Source organism: Vipera ursinii, assembly GCF_947247035.1.
Source record: "Vipera ursinii genome assembly, chromosome: 3".
Taxonomy (NCBI): Eukaryota; Metazoa; Chordata; class Lepidosauria; order Squamata; family Viperidae; genus Vipera; species Vipera ursinii.
Window position 1 is genome coordinate 82250469 of NC_139516.1, and position 16548 is coordinate 82267016.

The 16548-nt window shown below is 40.5% G+C and overlaps 1 protein-coding gene across 2 annotated transcripts in view; it reads right to left on the reverse strand.

Moving 5' to 3' along the window:
- Positions 1 to 1914: 1914 nt before the first annotated feature.
- Positions 1915 to 16548, reverse strand: part of ZNF644 (zinc finger protein 644) — a 59607-nt gene continuing 44973 nt past the window's right edge. For both annotated transcript variants that reach the window (XM_083358694.1, XM_083358693.1), the window contains exons 7-8: positions 8334 to 8436; positions 1915 to 3542 (exon numbers count right to left, since the gene is read on the reverse strand). In XM_083358694.1, coding sequence (XP_083214820.1) covers positions 3350 to 3542; positions 8334 to 8436 — 296 coding nt within the window. In that variant the 3' untranslated portion in view covers positions 1915 to 3349. The remainder of the gene's footprint in view (positions 3543 to 8333; positions 8437 to 16548) is intronic.

Below are 16548 nucleotides of genomic sequence, written 5' to 3' on the forward strand. Positions count from 1 at the left end.
AACATCTGCTCTTCAAGCAGGAGCTCCCAGTTCAGGAAGACTCCCAAGTTTCATACTGACCTGGAAGGGAAAAACGCAACTTCATCCAAGGCAAAAGATGGTATCTCCAGATCTGAGCAGTTCAGACACTTACAGACACTCAGTCTAGTAGGATTACATCAGAGACAGTTCTTCACCATCCAACTTCCATGCACAGGGCCAGACCTGACAGCCTCACTCATCTGGCCCATGGTGAAAGACAGAATTGGGTATCATCAGCATACTGATGATACCAAATCCCAAAATTATGCATAATGTAACTCAGTGATCTCATGTAGATGTTAGAAAGGAGGGGAGAGTGTGTAGAACCCTGTGGCACCATCCCACACAGGAGGGGCTTGGGGAATGATCTCCCCCCCCCACACCACCGACTGGAACTGGAAAAAGGAAGGGAACCATCATAAAATGGCGACGCCAATCCCCAATCCATAGAGCCAGCTCAAAATCCTGTGGTCAACAATAAAGTTAGAAACAAAGGCAGAACTAGACCAGAGCAAAAGTCGCCTGGGTCCAGCCAAAAATAAAACAAGCCCATGCCAACATCCATACTGAAATTTTTAGGAACTGATATACTGATATCAGATAAGAAGGGACGCGGTGGCTCAGTGGGTTAGGACGCTGAGCTTGTCGATCAGAAGGTCGGCAGTTTGGCGGGTCGAATCCCGAGTGCCGCGTAGCAGAGTGAGCGCCTGTTACTCGTCCCAGCTTCTGCCAACCTAGCAGTTCGAAAGCACGTAAAAAATGCAAGTAGAAAAATAGGGACCACTACGGTGGGAAGGTAACAGCGTTCCGTGTGCCTTTGGCGTCTAGTCATGCTGGCCACATGACCATGGAGACGTCGTCGGACAAGCGCTGGCTCTTCGGCTTTGAAACGGAGATGAGCACCGGCCCCTAGAGTCGGAAACGACTAGCACACATGTGCAGGGAACCTTTACCTTTACCTTTATACTGATACAAGGGAACCAGATGATTAGTTCTTTTTAGTTCTAGGTTTTGATCAGAATTGTAAAGCTCCCTGAACTTACCAGTTCAAAACTGTAGTAACATAACAAAATATATGATTTTTTTTTGCTCTGAATAGTTTACAGTGACTGATAATACAGAGAAGCACACATGCTGTTATTAAATGTATTTGGTATTTCTAAAATATAAGAGAGATAAAATATTTTTTTCCATTTAAAATTTAACTTGCTAAAGCACTGGGTTACCTGTAACTCTAGCAATTTTCTGCTTTGTAGTTTATACAATGGACTATGAAGAACTCTGTAGTTGTCCTACCCACTTCTCTCTAATCTATATCTATGATTTGTCTGTACTGCGATTTTTCATGCCTCAGTCATGTGAAATACTTTCCTACTTATCTTCATTGCCTGGTCTTAAAATCACTATCCAATTAAAAACACCACAGTTTCGATTAAAATACATGATATTCATTTTGATAGATCTACTACTAGTTATCCCCAACCTGGATTTCCTCTAGATGCGAACTTTGGCAAGGCCGTTACTGAGGATTCTGGGAGTTGATGTCTACCTGACTGAAAATTGTCCAGGCTGGAAGGTTTATTTTAATCATTGCAAGAAATCAAATCAAACAGAACAGTATCTATTCATCCTGCCATCTTAACGGCACTGCACTGGTAGAGTTTTATTCCTGTGGTTTCAAAACTTCCTCTGGAAAAGTGGAATTCTGTAGAAGAATATGGGGAAAAAGCAATTTATACAACAGTGGATTCTGTCCAGATATTAGTTCCTTTGTGAATATTTTGGACATATTTTGCTTTAAAACTTTCTATAGTATGTATATGGAAGAGACTAATAAACTTTAGATCATGTACTTAATGCAGAACAAGAATTACTTCACATTACAGACAAATATCACATTTTCTTTTAACCTTTTATTTAGAGAGATATAGTCTTGGTATGGAGATATACCATGAGGAACACAATTTCACTGGCTGTGAGGTATGTATATTCTCCACCAAAATACTCCTCACATCTCAACTGTTTTATAATTTTATTTACACGCAAAACAATATCAATGCATTTCCTTGGCTTAAACTACAGTATTAATCACCCTACATGAAAAAAAGAAACATTACTTGCATTACAGAACCAGTTTTTAAAGAGGAATTTGCTTATCTGCTGAAAAGTGACATTTTTGTCTACAGCCAATATTAATTTTGATCAAGACACTTGCACCATATTTTTCTATCCTCACAGCACATTTATTTTAATAATTCTGTAAATAGGTCCTTAGCATGAGCATAGTGTTACAGTTTTCATACATATAATTACACCCAAAACAAATTCTAAAATTCAAATTGTAAACATTCTCTTCATATGTGGAAACTTTTCTATTTGTGTCCAATGATATTACGATTTATTTAAAAACAACTGCAAAAGGCTAGTTTAATCTAAGCCATGTAGTGAGCAATGCTTTTAATACATTTCTATAGTATTAAATAAAAGGCAACAAAATGACTTGTATAAGCAACATACTTTTAAGCAAAGCATAAAGAAACAAGGTCATTAGCATGTTCTACAATAAAGAAACCGTAAGTATGTGATGCTACAAATGGAAAGGGTAAATACCATTACTGCTGACAAAGTTGGAGGTAGCATGGACGCACCACTTTATTGTCAGTGAGAAATGCAAGTGAAGTAAAGAATCTTTCCTTACCACAAATAGTTTCCAGTATTATGTACATAGGTTTTAGAAATTTGTTAAACGTTTCCCTCCACTTTTAGTAAAAAAGTCTTGTGTGATTAGAAAACACATACACAGCTAAATAGTACTAATTGCCCTATTTGAATGGAACAGTCTCCTGATCTATGAAGTACATGATTTTTAATGCCCTAAATTTAATAAATTGCATTAGCATTTCTTGGTATTGTACAAAACACTACATACATACAAACAAAATAAAATATTTTACTAAGCAAGTTTTTTTAAAACAAAGCATTGATTCTGGTAACACTGTAAAGAATGCTTTCATTTCATAAAACTTATCTTAAGATCCCATGTGCAACAATTTAAAAACATCTTCTTACGTGTGATGGGTTTGTATCAATAGTGAACACAGTAATTGACCCAAAAACATAGTAAACTTTAAAAATACATCTTCCACCCTATATAAAATATAAAGACTACTTACGGTAACTGTGTTAAGTACTCAATTGTTTGGATGTTAACTGTCTCCTCCCCCTCCCGTTTTCTTGCTTCAAATTTTATAAAGATAATTTAACTTTAAAAAAACTAACAAAAGGATTTCAAATGTACATCCAATGAAATATGAAGTGTTTTCATATTCTATGAAGCTGCTTCAGCCATCAGGAAAGAAAATGAAGTTTCAGAAATTGAGGCAGGTTTTTTAAGCAGTGATGTCACTTCTACCATGCCAGCCCCAGTCCGAGGAAGATTTGCGTTGACAATGTGGCGTTGAAGGTGCTTTATCCAATCTTCTTGAACAGATAAGGGTCCTCGAAATACTAGACCACAAAACCTATATAGTTTTTTAAATGATTCAAACAAAGTACATTAATGTTTTTAAGCAACTCTGTAACCAATGTAGTGATTGCACAAAATAACATAAGGAAAGTTTGCTTTAGCATACAAGTTGTCCAAATATTTTATTTATTTTATTTTAATTCCATTTATATCCCACCCTTCTCCAAAGACTCAGGGCGGCTTACAAGCTTAGCAGTAGCCTTCATTCTATGTATATGCCTGCTTATTAGGGCTTTCACACACACCCCAAGCGGCATTATTACAAAGTCAGCTTAATTGCCCCCAACAATCTGGGTCCTCATTTTACCTACCTCGGAAGGATGGAAGGCTGAGTCAACCTTGAGCCTGGTGGGACTCGAACCTGCACTAATTGCAGGCAGCTGGTGTTACTTAAGGAGGCATTAGCCCACTGCTCCACCAAGGCTCAGTATGAATTTTTATTCTGAATTCAAATTGTTCTTGATATACAAATTGCTATAATTTTATATCTAAAGTTTATCTCTGTACATACTCTATGATTAATGGCTTTCTTCCCTAAAAATTTCATTTTTGGATACATCAAAAACATGATAGATCCAGGTAAACTTTGAAACAAGGTAACAATATTTAGGAGTGAAGGTTGTGGTATACTGTAATATGGGTATTGTACATTAAAATGCCCAAGGTGCAGCTGCACCCATGATTCGATTCTTTTCCTCAAGATCAACAAAAAATACCTCAGCAGAATATTGGGTATTTCTAACTAGCTAGAAAATAACTAGTGTACAAAATTAAACCATATTTAGTGCAATATAGTATCTTCTTCACTATCTATTCTTTGTCTCTAGTGAGAAATCACTTAGTATTATTACCTTTCTCCAGATAATACTACACAGTTCATTCATTCATTCATTTGTTCGTTCAATTTAAATGGCTGCCCATCTTAATAAAATTCTGACTGGCCGTTAAAACATAAAAATTCCACATACAGAATAAACAATATAAAAAAGTTTAATAACAACCAAGATCAAAAGCAAGAATAGATAACACCTCCTGTAGTCAACAATCTCCTCAACCTCTTGCCTGAGAAAACATCCAGGTTCATTAAAGCTTTCCCAAAAGTCACCAGGATCAATGCCAATCTAAACTTGAGGTTTCCAAGGACAGACATTGTGACAGAAAAGACCCATGTCAGAAGTCCCTGTTCTTCCAACATACATACCTATTGTCACTGATAGTGTAACAAATTAAAAAGCCTTTAAAAGTGCATCTTTTGAGAGAAATTAAAGGGTTTATCCTATGTTGGATAAACATTCACTGCTGATGGAAGAGAAAGTGAACAATAGAATTCACTAACCTGAGATATTATTACAAGGTTGTAATGTTTCCTGAGGTATGCTAGATTCAGAATTCAGCATTTAATTGGAATTGGAATTAAAAATTGGAATTAAAAATTAATTTGATTTGTTGGAAAGTTTTGTTTTGACATGAACAGATTCACTGTAGCACTCCACCATAGCAGAGTTCACACAATACAAAAACAGCACTGCTCCACCCAATAAAGTTAAATAATGGTGCAGAAAACATATACAAAATTACCAGAATTTTGGAAGATTCTGACAGATATGATGGTGCTTAATTACTCTACTTGCTCATAGCATTATTAGTTTATTTATTTATTTGTTTTTATAAACCGCCCTTCTCCCGAGGGACTCAGGGCGGTGTACAGAATAAGATAGGCATACAGAATGAACCGTAGTGAAAAACAAACAATAGTAAAATACAAATTGGGACCCCAATAAGAGCTATCAGGCCAGGCCGGACTGCTGGAACAGGTAAGTTTTTAATTCGCGCCGGAAGGTGCGGAGGTCGGGGGCCATCCGGATTTCGGTTGGCAAGCTGTTCCAGAGGGCTGGCGCACCCACTGAGAATGCCCTCCCCCTGGGGGCCACCAGCCGACATTCCTTGAGCGGTGGCACCCTGAGGAGGCCCTCTCTGTGGGAGCGCACAGGACGGTGGGGCGTTGACATTGGCAGAAGGTGCTCCCGCAGGTAGTCCGGACCCATGCCATGTAGGGCTTTGTATGTCATTGTCAGCACCTTGAACTTCACACGGAAGGCAACTGGAAGCCAGTGCAGCGCACGGAGGAGAGGTGTGATATGGGAGTATCGGGAGGCTCCCAAGAGTGTCCGCGCCGCTGCACTTTGCACCAGTTGAAGCTTCCGAGTGGATCTCAAGGGCAGCCCCAAGTAGAGAGCGTTACAGTAGTCTAGGCGAGAGGTCACAAGAGCATGGGTGACTGTACGTAAGGCATCCAGGTCCAGATAAGGCCGTAATTGGCGAACTAGTCGAACCCGGGAGAAGGCCCCCTTGGTCACAGCTCCTATGTGATCTTCCAGGGAGAGCTGCGAGTCAAGGAGGACACCCAGGTTGCGGGCCCTATCAACAGGGGGTAGTAACTCGTCCCCGATGTTAAGGGATGGGATGTTCTGAGTATCCTGGCTAGCCGGTACGTACAGCCATTCAGTCTTGTCCGGGTTCAGTTGAAGCCTGTTCCTCCCCATCCATTCCCGGACCGCTTTCAGGCAGCGGGACATCACGTCGAGGGCATCACTGATGTTGTTTGGAGTTGAGATGAAAAGCTGGGTGTCATCAGCATACTGATGGTACCCTACTCCAAAGCTGCGAATGATCTCGCCCAGCGGTTTCATGTAGATGTTGAACAGGAGAGGCGAGAGGACCGACCCCTGAGGTACTCCGCAAGCGAGAGGCCTCGGGGTCGACCTCTGTCCTCCTGCCAACACCGACTGCGAGCGACCCTGGAGAAAGGAGGAGAACCAGCGCAGAACCGTGCCTCCCACTCCCAGTCCCCTGAGGCGTCGCAGCAAGATACCATGGTCGATGGTATCGAAAGCCGCCGAGAGGTCTAATAAGACTAGGACAGAGGAATGGCCCCTGTCCCGGGCTCTCCAGAGATCATTTATCAGAGCGACCAATGCCGTCTCCGTGCTGTACCCCGGCCTGAAGCCCGATTGGTACGGGTCTAGATAAACCGCTTCGTCCAGGATCTGAGGGAGTTGGTGCGCCACCACGCTCTCAACAACCTTCGCAAGGAAGCGAAGATTGGAGACTGGACGAAAGTTATTCAATGAGGATGGGTCCAAGGTGGGCTTCTTGAGGAGAGGTCTCACCACCGCCTCCTTCAAGGCGGTGGGGAAGTGACCCTCACTCAGAGAAGCGGAGATGACCGCCAGGAACCAGCCTCGTGTCCCCTCTCGAGCTGCATATGCCAGCCAGGAAGGGCACGGGTCCAGTAAGCATGTGGAGGAGCTCAACCTCCTCATAATCCTGTCCACTTCCTTGGGAGTCACAGGATCAAATTCCTCCCAGGTGACGTCGACAAGACTGTCCATGTCTTGTTCTTCCAACTCAGCCCAGTTGGAGTCCAGGCCGGTTCGGATCCGAGCAATTTTATCCAGCAGATATTGACCGAATTCCTCGGCTCGACCCTGCAAGGGTTCCTCCCTCACCTCTTGGTTCAGTAGGGAGCGAGTCACCCTGAACAAGGCAGCCGGGCGATTATCTGCGGACGCGATGAGGGTGGAAAAGTAGTTGGATTTTGCCACCCTTATCGCAGCGAGATAAGACCTGGTGAGGCTTCTTAATCGCAATCGGTCGGATTCGGATCGACTGGATCTCCAACGGCTCTCTAGGCCCCGTCTCCGACGCTTCATTTCCCGGAGCTCCGCGGTGAACCATGGGGCTCGCTGGGATCTGCGCCGGGTCAAAGGCCGCATGGGTGCAACTCGGTCCAGAGCCTCCGTGGCTGCCTTCTCCCAGGCTTCCACTAAGGCATCCGCCGAGCTGTGAGCAGGGAGTGCATGTGCGTCCCCAAGCGCTGCCTGGAACCTATCAGGGTCCATTAGGCGCCTAGGGCGGTACCATCTGGTTGGCACCGTGCACCCACGGCGGGGGGTGGCAAAGGGGAAGTCTAGCCGCACGAGGTGATGATCGGTCCATGACAGGGGCATAACAGTCGTGGCACCCCCACCGAAATCATCGCGCCACCGTCCAGACAAGAACACTAAGTCTGGGGTGTGGCCTCTCTCATGAGTCGGTCCAGAAATTATTTGCGACAGGTCCATGGCCGTCATGGAAGCCATGAACTCCCGAGCCAGATCGGACGATCCTCCCAGGGACGGTAGGTTAAAGTCGCCCAAGACCATGAGTCTTGGGAATTCAACCACCAACCCTGAGAGGACATCGAGTAGCTCGGGCAGGGCTGCTGCTGCACGATTAGGTGGTAGGTATGCTAGCAGCAGGCCCAACTGCGCTCCCGGGCCGTATCTCAGTAGGAGAGACTCACACCCGACCATCTGAGGGACGGTGATCTCTCGCGGGCTAAGGGATTCCCTGATGATAACTGCCACTCCCCCGCCCCTCCCGTGGGTCCGAGGCTGGTGCAGCACCTGGAAACCTGGCGGGCAGAGGTCAACTAGAGGGACACCACCCTCTTGGCCCAGCCAGGTTCTTCATGTCCTCTTTGGTTCTCATCAATGTATTAACTGAAATCTGCCAGCAGTTCAAGTATTCTGGTTTCACAAACATGAGTTTTTCAATGACATGTCTATATCTTGAACCATGCGACAACATGCCACAGACTCAAAACATATTCCAGTGTTCTTTTGTTAAGGTTATATCTGTATTATTAAAATAGTGAAATTATTCATTTCAAGTACATACTCGGAATATAGGTCTACTCAAATAAAATAATAAATATTATTTCTTATTATATGTTTATATATACCTGCACCGGAGTATGTAAACTTCATCAGCACCATGAGGTAATGGTAGGATTTTTTTCTTGCTTCCAGATCTTGATCTTGATTTTTTTTGCTTACAATCTATGGCTATTGAGAGAGAGAAAAAAGCCCATATATAGATATAAGTATTTATATATACATATATTGTTGTGACAAATCTATTGCCCCTGAAAATACATTTAAGTTTTTTGTACTTTCTATTATTTTACAAAGCTGTAAAAAATATGCATGTTACAGTTCTTCATAATGCTGCAGTATGTTTTCTAGTTTCATGCACAACTATAATCATTTGTTTGATCTTGCTATTAAACTTTCATTTCTCAACATACATAATTCTAAAAAGCACTTATACTTTTAAGCTATTATAACTGATCACACAAACACCATGCTTTGCTTGTGAACAGGGTAATTTTGAAATGTTATTTACTGTATTGGAAATGTTATAATTTGTTCTTAGCATGCAATCATAATGCAAAAGGATCGATGATTAAATGCAAAATATGTTTTGAGAAACTTCATAACTAGAATGTTTGTATATATTAGTTTGAAGTGTTTTCTGTTCTTCATGCTAAAAGGAGTCTCATATATTGGCTATAGTTTAAAAACTTGGAAGTTGTTGAAGACTTCAGCCATCATCTTATAGGCATTGCTCAATATTTCTTAAATTAGGTGTACCAGAATAATGCAGATTATTGCCTCACGTGGAGAAGAAAAAGAGGAGGAAGAGGAAGAAGAACCCACAGTAAATTCTGGTTTGGCAAAAATAAAAGTGTTTAGCTATATACTGTATTTAAATATCAAATGCATAACATACCTAAATTCCTTCTTTCCAAATAATTTGCCACTTATATATACTCTCCTCTCTTTTTTCCTCATCTGCAACTCTACCCTAGATGTCAATATCTAAAATGCTGAAAACAAAGCAAGAATACTACTTGCTAATTCCTAAATAAATGTGCAAACCTTCAGAAAAAAATGTCAGCTACAAAAAAATGCTCTTAACACAAGAGACCATGATTTTTCCACCAAAGCACTTAACAAGAATCTATGAGCAGAACCATTTGTAATTTCAAACTAAAAATCGGTACGTACTACTACAGACTAACTTTCAGGCACTTTGTCAGATTAGTAGATTTGACAGAATCAAGTGTGTCAAAAGTATCTGAAAATCTTAAGGACAAACATCTTCCTTGATGTGAAGAAAACTTAAGAAAACAGAAATAAGAATGTGAATGCTGACTGATAGTATCACAGTAAGGTTTTTCTACTACCTTCTAGGTTATTGAAAAAAATAAAAAAATAAAAAAGAGAAATGTATTGGGCTGTGTGCAGATATATGAATACGCAGATTCTCTTGTCAGAATGAAATATGAATTATATTGGTTCCTAGGGACAACACACCATGTATGCAAATTGTATTTTTGGACATTACTACAAAGACAGACATTGACAAAAAATAAAGAGGCATAGCTATATGTATATTTTGTCTCAGGGATGACAATGGTAAAACATTACAACTAGGCTAAAGTATCATTTAAAATGCTATTTGAAAAACACAGAGGCAAGTATAGAGGCAAATCCCACTACTGTGCACTGATTTATTCCTTACCTTTTCTTAAACTTGATTTCCCAAGATAGCCAGCTTCCAAAGCAAATTTTCCACCCTGCTTCCCAACTCTCACCAAATGACTAGATTTCTGCCAAAGCAAATAGTCTAGGGATTTAAGATTACGCTAGTTATCTGTTCTAATGCTACCTTCTCTTTTACACAGATTACTGAGAGCTAAAATAGTTCTGGGACTCTGATGTGAAACATTCTCCTGAAGGCAAAAAGCGAATGGTTATGTAGGTTTCCATAGGTGTCAAACTGCTGGCCCGTGGGCTGGACGCGTCAGGCAGAAGCCACGCCCCACCCCATTACCGGCAATGGCCAAACAGTCACATGACGTCGCGAGCCTGACATGTCTGCCATAGGCCATACAAGAAAGGGAACCATGAATCGGAATGATTCACAACACTTAGATGTTGGCAGGGTTCAAACACAAAACACTAGAATCTGATTTCAAACTCAAGTGGCATTGACACCTGATCAGGAATTCTAACAAATTGACATCTGTATCCGATCAACAAAGCTTATAAATATGAATCTAATAAACTGTGTTTACAAAACAAAGATTAACCCTGACTTCCATATATCTATCTTTCATATCACAGGTCACTCAGCTCTCTATGGAATGAGCTTCCCCACAAGATCCAGATGGACTCCATTCTGCTGATGTTTAGAAGTCCCATGAAAGTCTTCACCCAGACCTCCAGTGAGGGAGAGGGAGGCCCCGTCACTTCACTGTGCTTGCACAGTTGTTGATAGAGAGGCAAGTAGACCAGTTTAATAAATTATCATTTTCACATGGAGGAGTAATATTAATTGGTGATAAGTCTGCTCAAACTTTACTAAAATAATTATGTAGGATAAAACAGTATGCTAGACATTCCTTGAAGAATAAATGTAAAATTTGAAAAATGGGCTGAAACATCCATTACACAATTTTGAAATTTAGTTTATAAAAGTCAACGTAAGGGGAACTGAATAGAGCCATTTTGCAGTGACCAAGACTTTACATTATCTTTGCTGGGACTCTACTTTTGGAGGTGGATTCTTTTCCACCATTAAATAAGCATATTCTATATAGTTTTGAATTTAATGTTAATTCATTAAATTGTCCAGGTCTGTTACTGTAAAAATTGCTATATTTATTTCTATTCTATTTCTTGCTTGCCAAATAATCAATATATAGTGAGGGGGAAAAATATCTGATCCCCTGTTGATTTTGTACGTTTGCCCACTGACAAAGAAATGATCAGTCTATAATTTTAATGGTAGGTTTATTTTAACAGTGAGAGACAGAATAACAATAAAAATCCAGAAAAACACATTTCAAAAAAGTTATAAATTGATTTGCATTTTAATGAGTGAAATAAGTAGTTGATCCCCTATCAGCCAGCAAGATTTCTGGCTCCCAGGTGTCTTTAATACAGATAACGAGCTGAGATTAGGAGCACTCTTAAAGGGAGTGCTCCTAATCTCAACTTGTTACCTGTATAAAAGACACATGTCCACTGAAGCAATCAATCAATCAGATTCCAAACTCTCCACCATGGCCAAGACCATAGAGCTGTCCAAGGATGTCAGGGACAAGACTGTAGACCTACACAAGGCTGGAATGGTGAGAAGGTGACAACAGCTGGTGCAATTATTCGCAAATGGAAGAAACACAACATAACTGTCAATTTCCCTTGGTCTGGAGCTCCATGCAAGATCTCACCTCATGGAGTTTCAATGATCATGAGAACAGTGAGGAATCAGCCCAGAACTACCCAGGAGGATCTTGTCAATGATCTCAAGGCACCTGGGACCATAGTCATCAAGAAAACAATTGGTAACACACTATGCCATGAAGGACTGAAACCCTGCAGTGCCCGCAAGGTCCCCCTGCTCAAGAAAGCACATGTACAGGCCCATCTGAAGTTTGCCAATGAACATCTGAATGATTCAAAGGAGAACTGGGCATAAGTGTTGTGGTCAGATGAGACCAGAATCAAGCTGTTTGACATCAACTCAACTCACCGTGTTACAGGAGGAGGAATGCTGCCTATGACCCCAAGAACACCATCCCCACCGTCAAACATGGAGGTGAAAACATTATGCTTTGGGGGAGTGTTTTTCTGCTAAGGGGACAGGACAACTTCACTGCATCAAACGGACGATGGACGGGGCCATGTACCATCAAATCCTGGGTGAGAACCTCCTTCCCTCAGCCAGGGCATTGAAAATGGGTCATCGATGGGTATTCCAGCATGACAATACACGGCCAAGGCAACAGAGGAGTGGCTCAAGAGGAAGCACATTAAAGTCCTGGAGTGGCCTAGCTAGTCTCCAGACCTTAATCCCATAGAAAATCTGTGGAGGGAGCTGAAGGTTTGAGCTGACAGACGTCAGCCTTGAAACCTTAATGACTTGAAGAGGATCTGCAAAGAGGAGTGGGACAAAATCCTTTCTGAGATGTGTGCAAACCTGGTGGCTAATTACAAGAAACATCTGACCTCTGTGTTTGCCAACAAGGGTTTTGTCACCAAGTACTAAGTCATGTTTTGCGAAGGGGTCAAATACTTATTTCAGTCATTAAAATGCAAATCAGTTTATAACTTTTTTGAAATGCGTTTCACTGGATTTTTGTTGTTGTTGTTGTTGTTCTATCTCTCACTGTTAAAATAAACCTACCATTACAGTTATAGACTGGTCATTTCTTTTGTCAGTGGGCAAACATACAAAATCGGCAGGGGATCAAATACTTTTTTCCCCTCCCTGTATTTGTCATTGGACAGAAAGAGCAAGCTATGAGAGATTCAGTATCTGAAGGCTGTCTCGCAATGCATTTAAGAAAGTACTCTGTATAGATTCACTTTATTTCAATCTGGGTTTAAATGTTTCTACCTGATGATGAAATTTAAGGTATCTGAAAGCATGAAGCTTTGATAAAATTTCAGGTGTTTTTTTTAAGGCCAACACTACCTCTTTGCTTTATATATTTTCATAAAGTACAGATAGTCCTTCACTTACGAGACTGAGTCCAGAATTATGGTTGTCAGTCGTAAAGCGGGTCGATTATACAACACAATTTCATTTTTTTTTCAATCATTAAGTGAATCTGCAGTCATTAAGTGAATCCATATCTGCAATGGGCATTTTTTACTCGAAACTGTAGGTAAATGTTGGTTCCCAGCAAAAAAAAAAAAAAAAAAACTGGGGCAGGAGGGTGATGGCTAGAGGAACTTCAAATCTGAGTCATAAGTATCTTTTTCAGGGTCCATCATAATAGTCACTAAGCAATTAGCTGTAAGTCGAGGACTACTTGTACGTGAAAATATGTATACCTTTTTTGCAGTAAAAAAAAGTTCAACAGAGATCTCTGCAGCAGAATAAAGATACTTCCATCTGTAGACTTCCAAGGCAATTCTAGTTGGAAAGTTATAGTAACTTCTTTTAAATATGAAGGCAAACATTTTTTTTAAACGTCTTTATCAAATCTGCATGAATCAAAAGTTGGAATTAAGATTGTCGGGAGAGATATCAACAACCTAAGATATGCAGATGATACCACTCTAACGGCAGAAAGTGAAGAAGAACTAAAGAGCCTCTTGATGTGGGTGAAGGAGAGTGCAAAAGTTGGGTTGAAACTTAACATTAAGAAAACCAAGATCATGGCATCCGACCCTCTCAATTCCTGGCAAATAGATGGGGGAAGAAATGGAGATAGTGACAGATTTTATTTTCCTGGGCTCCAAGATCACCGCAGATGGGGACTGCAGCCAAGAAATTAAAAGATGCTTGCTCCTGGGGAAGAAAGCCATGGCAAATGTAGACAGCATACTAAAAAGCAGAGATGTCACCCTGCCAACAAAAGTGTGTATAGTCAAGGCTATGGTCTTCCCAGTTGCAATGTATGGCTGTGAAAGCTGAACCATAAAAAAGGCTGAGTGCCAAAGAATTGAGGCCTTTGAACTATGGTGCTGGAGAAGACTCCTGCGAGTCCCCTGGACTGCAAGGCGATCAAACTGACAGTCTAGAGAAGATCAAAACTGACTGCTCTTTAAGCACGGTTACTGGTGGGACAATATTGGAAGAAGGATAGTTTGCCTACTATAGAAGAATGGGTACTTAAGGTATCGAATCTTGCAGAAATGTCAAAAATTTCTGCTTATTTGAAGGATCACTCGCAAGAAAGAAAGATATATTTCAGTTTGGAGGAGATGGATAGATTATATTCAGAATAAATATGGGACTAAAAAGTTCCATTTAGCTTATGAGTAGATTTTAGATTGTTATTAATTTTAGTATTAGTATTGATTATATTTTTGTTTAAGTTATTATTATGTTTTTAATAATTTGAATGTATCAATGTTAAAGGGGAGTTAAAGCACATTATTAATTTGGTTAATTTTATAATGGATCATTTTAGTTAGAATATGATTATTATATCTATGACCCTGTATTCAGCTCTGGGAAGTGGGGGGACGAAGGGGGGTGGTTTGGGGTGGGTGGGTTTTGGGGATATGTATTGTAAAAATTTTTTTTTTAAAACTCTTTAATAAAAAAAAACTGACTGCTCTTTAGAAGGCCAGAGCCTGAAGTTGAAACTCAAATACTTTGGCCACCTAATGAGAAGGAAGGACTCACTGGACAAGAGCCTAATGCTGGGAAAGATTGAGGGCAATAGAAGAAAGGGACGACAGAGAATGAGGTTGCTGGATGGAGTCACTGCAGCAGTAGGCGTGAGCTTAAATGGATTCCAGAAGATGCTAGAAGACAGGAAGGCCTGGAGGAACGTTGTCCATGGGGTCGCAATGGTCGGACATGACTTTGCAACTAAAACAACAGAATCAAATCTGCAAGACCACTCAACCCCATGACTGTGGACAGTGTACAATGTTAAAAACAGATGGAAATGAGTATGCAACAAATAAAAAATGGTGAATATCCATAAAAGAAGAAATAGCATAATAGCATTCTCACAAGAGGCTGACCAACTAAATGAGCCCAAGGCAAAAACTGGTTTAAATGAGTCAGTTAGGGGCAGTATGAATCTCTGGCGAGACACAGTTCCAGAGGACAGGCACTCCGACAAGGACCATTTCCTGGGTCCCATCAGTTTAACTGACTGAATCCAAAGCGTGCTAATTATGTCATATCTAATAGAATGGGCAGACATTACAGCAGAGGCAGGTGGTCCCTCATTTAGCCAGGTCCTTCACCACCAAAGGTCTTGTAGGTGATATTGAGCACCTTGAATTGTATCTGAAACTCTATGGTAGTATAGCTCCTGGTATTACATGGGCACACCATGGCAGGCCTACAACTGTCTATTCTGCCACATTATGGACTAGCTACAATTAAAAATGTTTTCCCTTCATATAACTGCTTGCTAGAGATATGACTCCCTGAGTCAAATTCAAACCTTAGTGATCACACAGATATCTCCACAAAGAGAATTTTTGGCATTTGTACTATAGGGGCTTCTCACGGCTTACTTGTGGGATGTTATTTTTGACTTTCCAATTTAGTAGTCCCAATCCTAATCTGACCCTTTAGCCTTTTTAAATCAACCAAGAACAGATAGGCGCTGCCATCTGCTGTAGACAATTAGTCACTATGATGAATTATTAATATATTCATTTTTGAGAAAAATAATTATTGCAAATTAATTTTTTATTCTATACCAGAATAAAAATCTTTTGCTAGGCAGTCAGAATGCATAAATATATTTTAAAATAAACCATATAACATTCTCTCGGGTAACTTGAGAAAATCTAGCCACAAGTTTCAGTGATGTCAAATGAAGGTAAACATCATTCCTTTAAAAATGCTGTGAATAAATTTGGAGAATTATTCTAGGAAAAATGTAAAGATTTACATGCTATGAAAATAATCCACTAGAACAGAGACCCCCAATCCCCAGGCCACAACCGGACCATGAGCTGTTCAGAACTGGACCACCCAAAATGATGGGCAAGCACAAGTGCTCCATATGCGTGAGCGGGGGGACTCATGTGCCTGCTGTTCATGCAAATGGAGCTGTGCACATGCACGCGTGTATTTGCCCATGGCTCATGCGGAGCCATCCCCTTTCCAAAGCCGGAAAGGTTGGGGAACTCTGCTCTAGAATGATAATGAAAAAGAATTATATCAACAAATGCAGGTATTGGAATGGTATCTGCTATTCAGTACAAATTAATGCCTTATAAAATAAGCTTACATCTTACTAAAAAATTTTTTTAATTAAAAATACTGGTTTGATTACTTGTAATGATAATTAAACAATTTCCTGATTTGGATCTCCCCTTATTCTGAAATAAAGGGGATTGATTTTATACACTTGGACTTACAAAAAACTTACGTAAGTAAAACCTATTATGCCATTGGAGCTAATGTCTTTAATCTTTTTTTTTGTATCCTTGCTGAATAGGACAATGTCAGACACGAACTATCAGATCCACACTTGCAGAGGTCAAAGTACTACTTTATTGTTCTATGCCACTCTCCCAAACTAGCACATTTGCCTAGGAAAGACTAGATAAGACTCAAGGTACCAATAAATAAGAATAACTGCAGCTCAAGGTTCAAATGAGGGGTCCTTGATACTC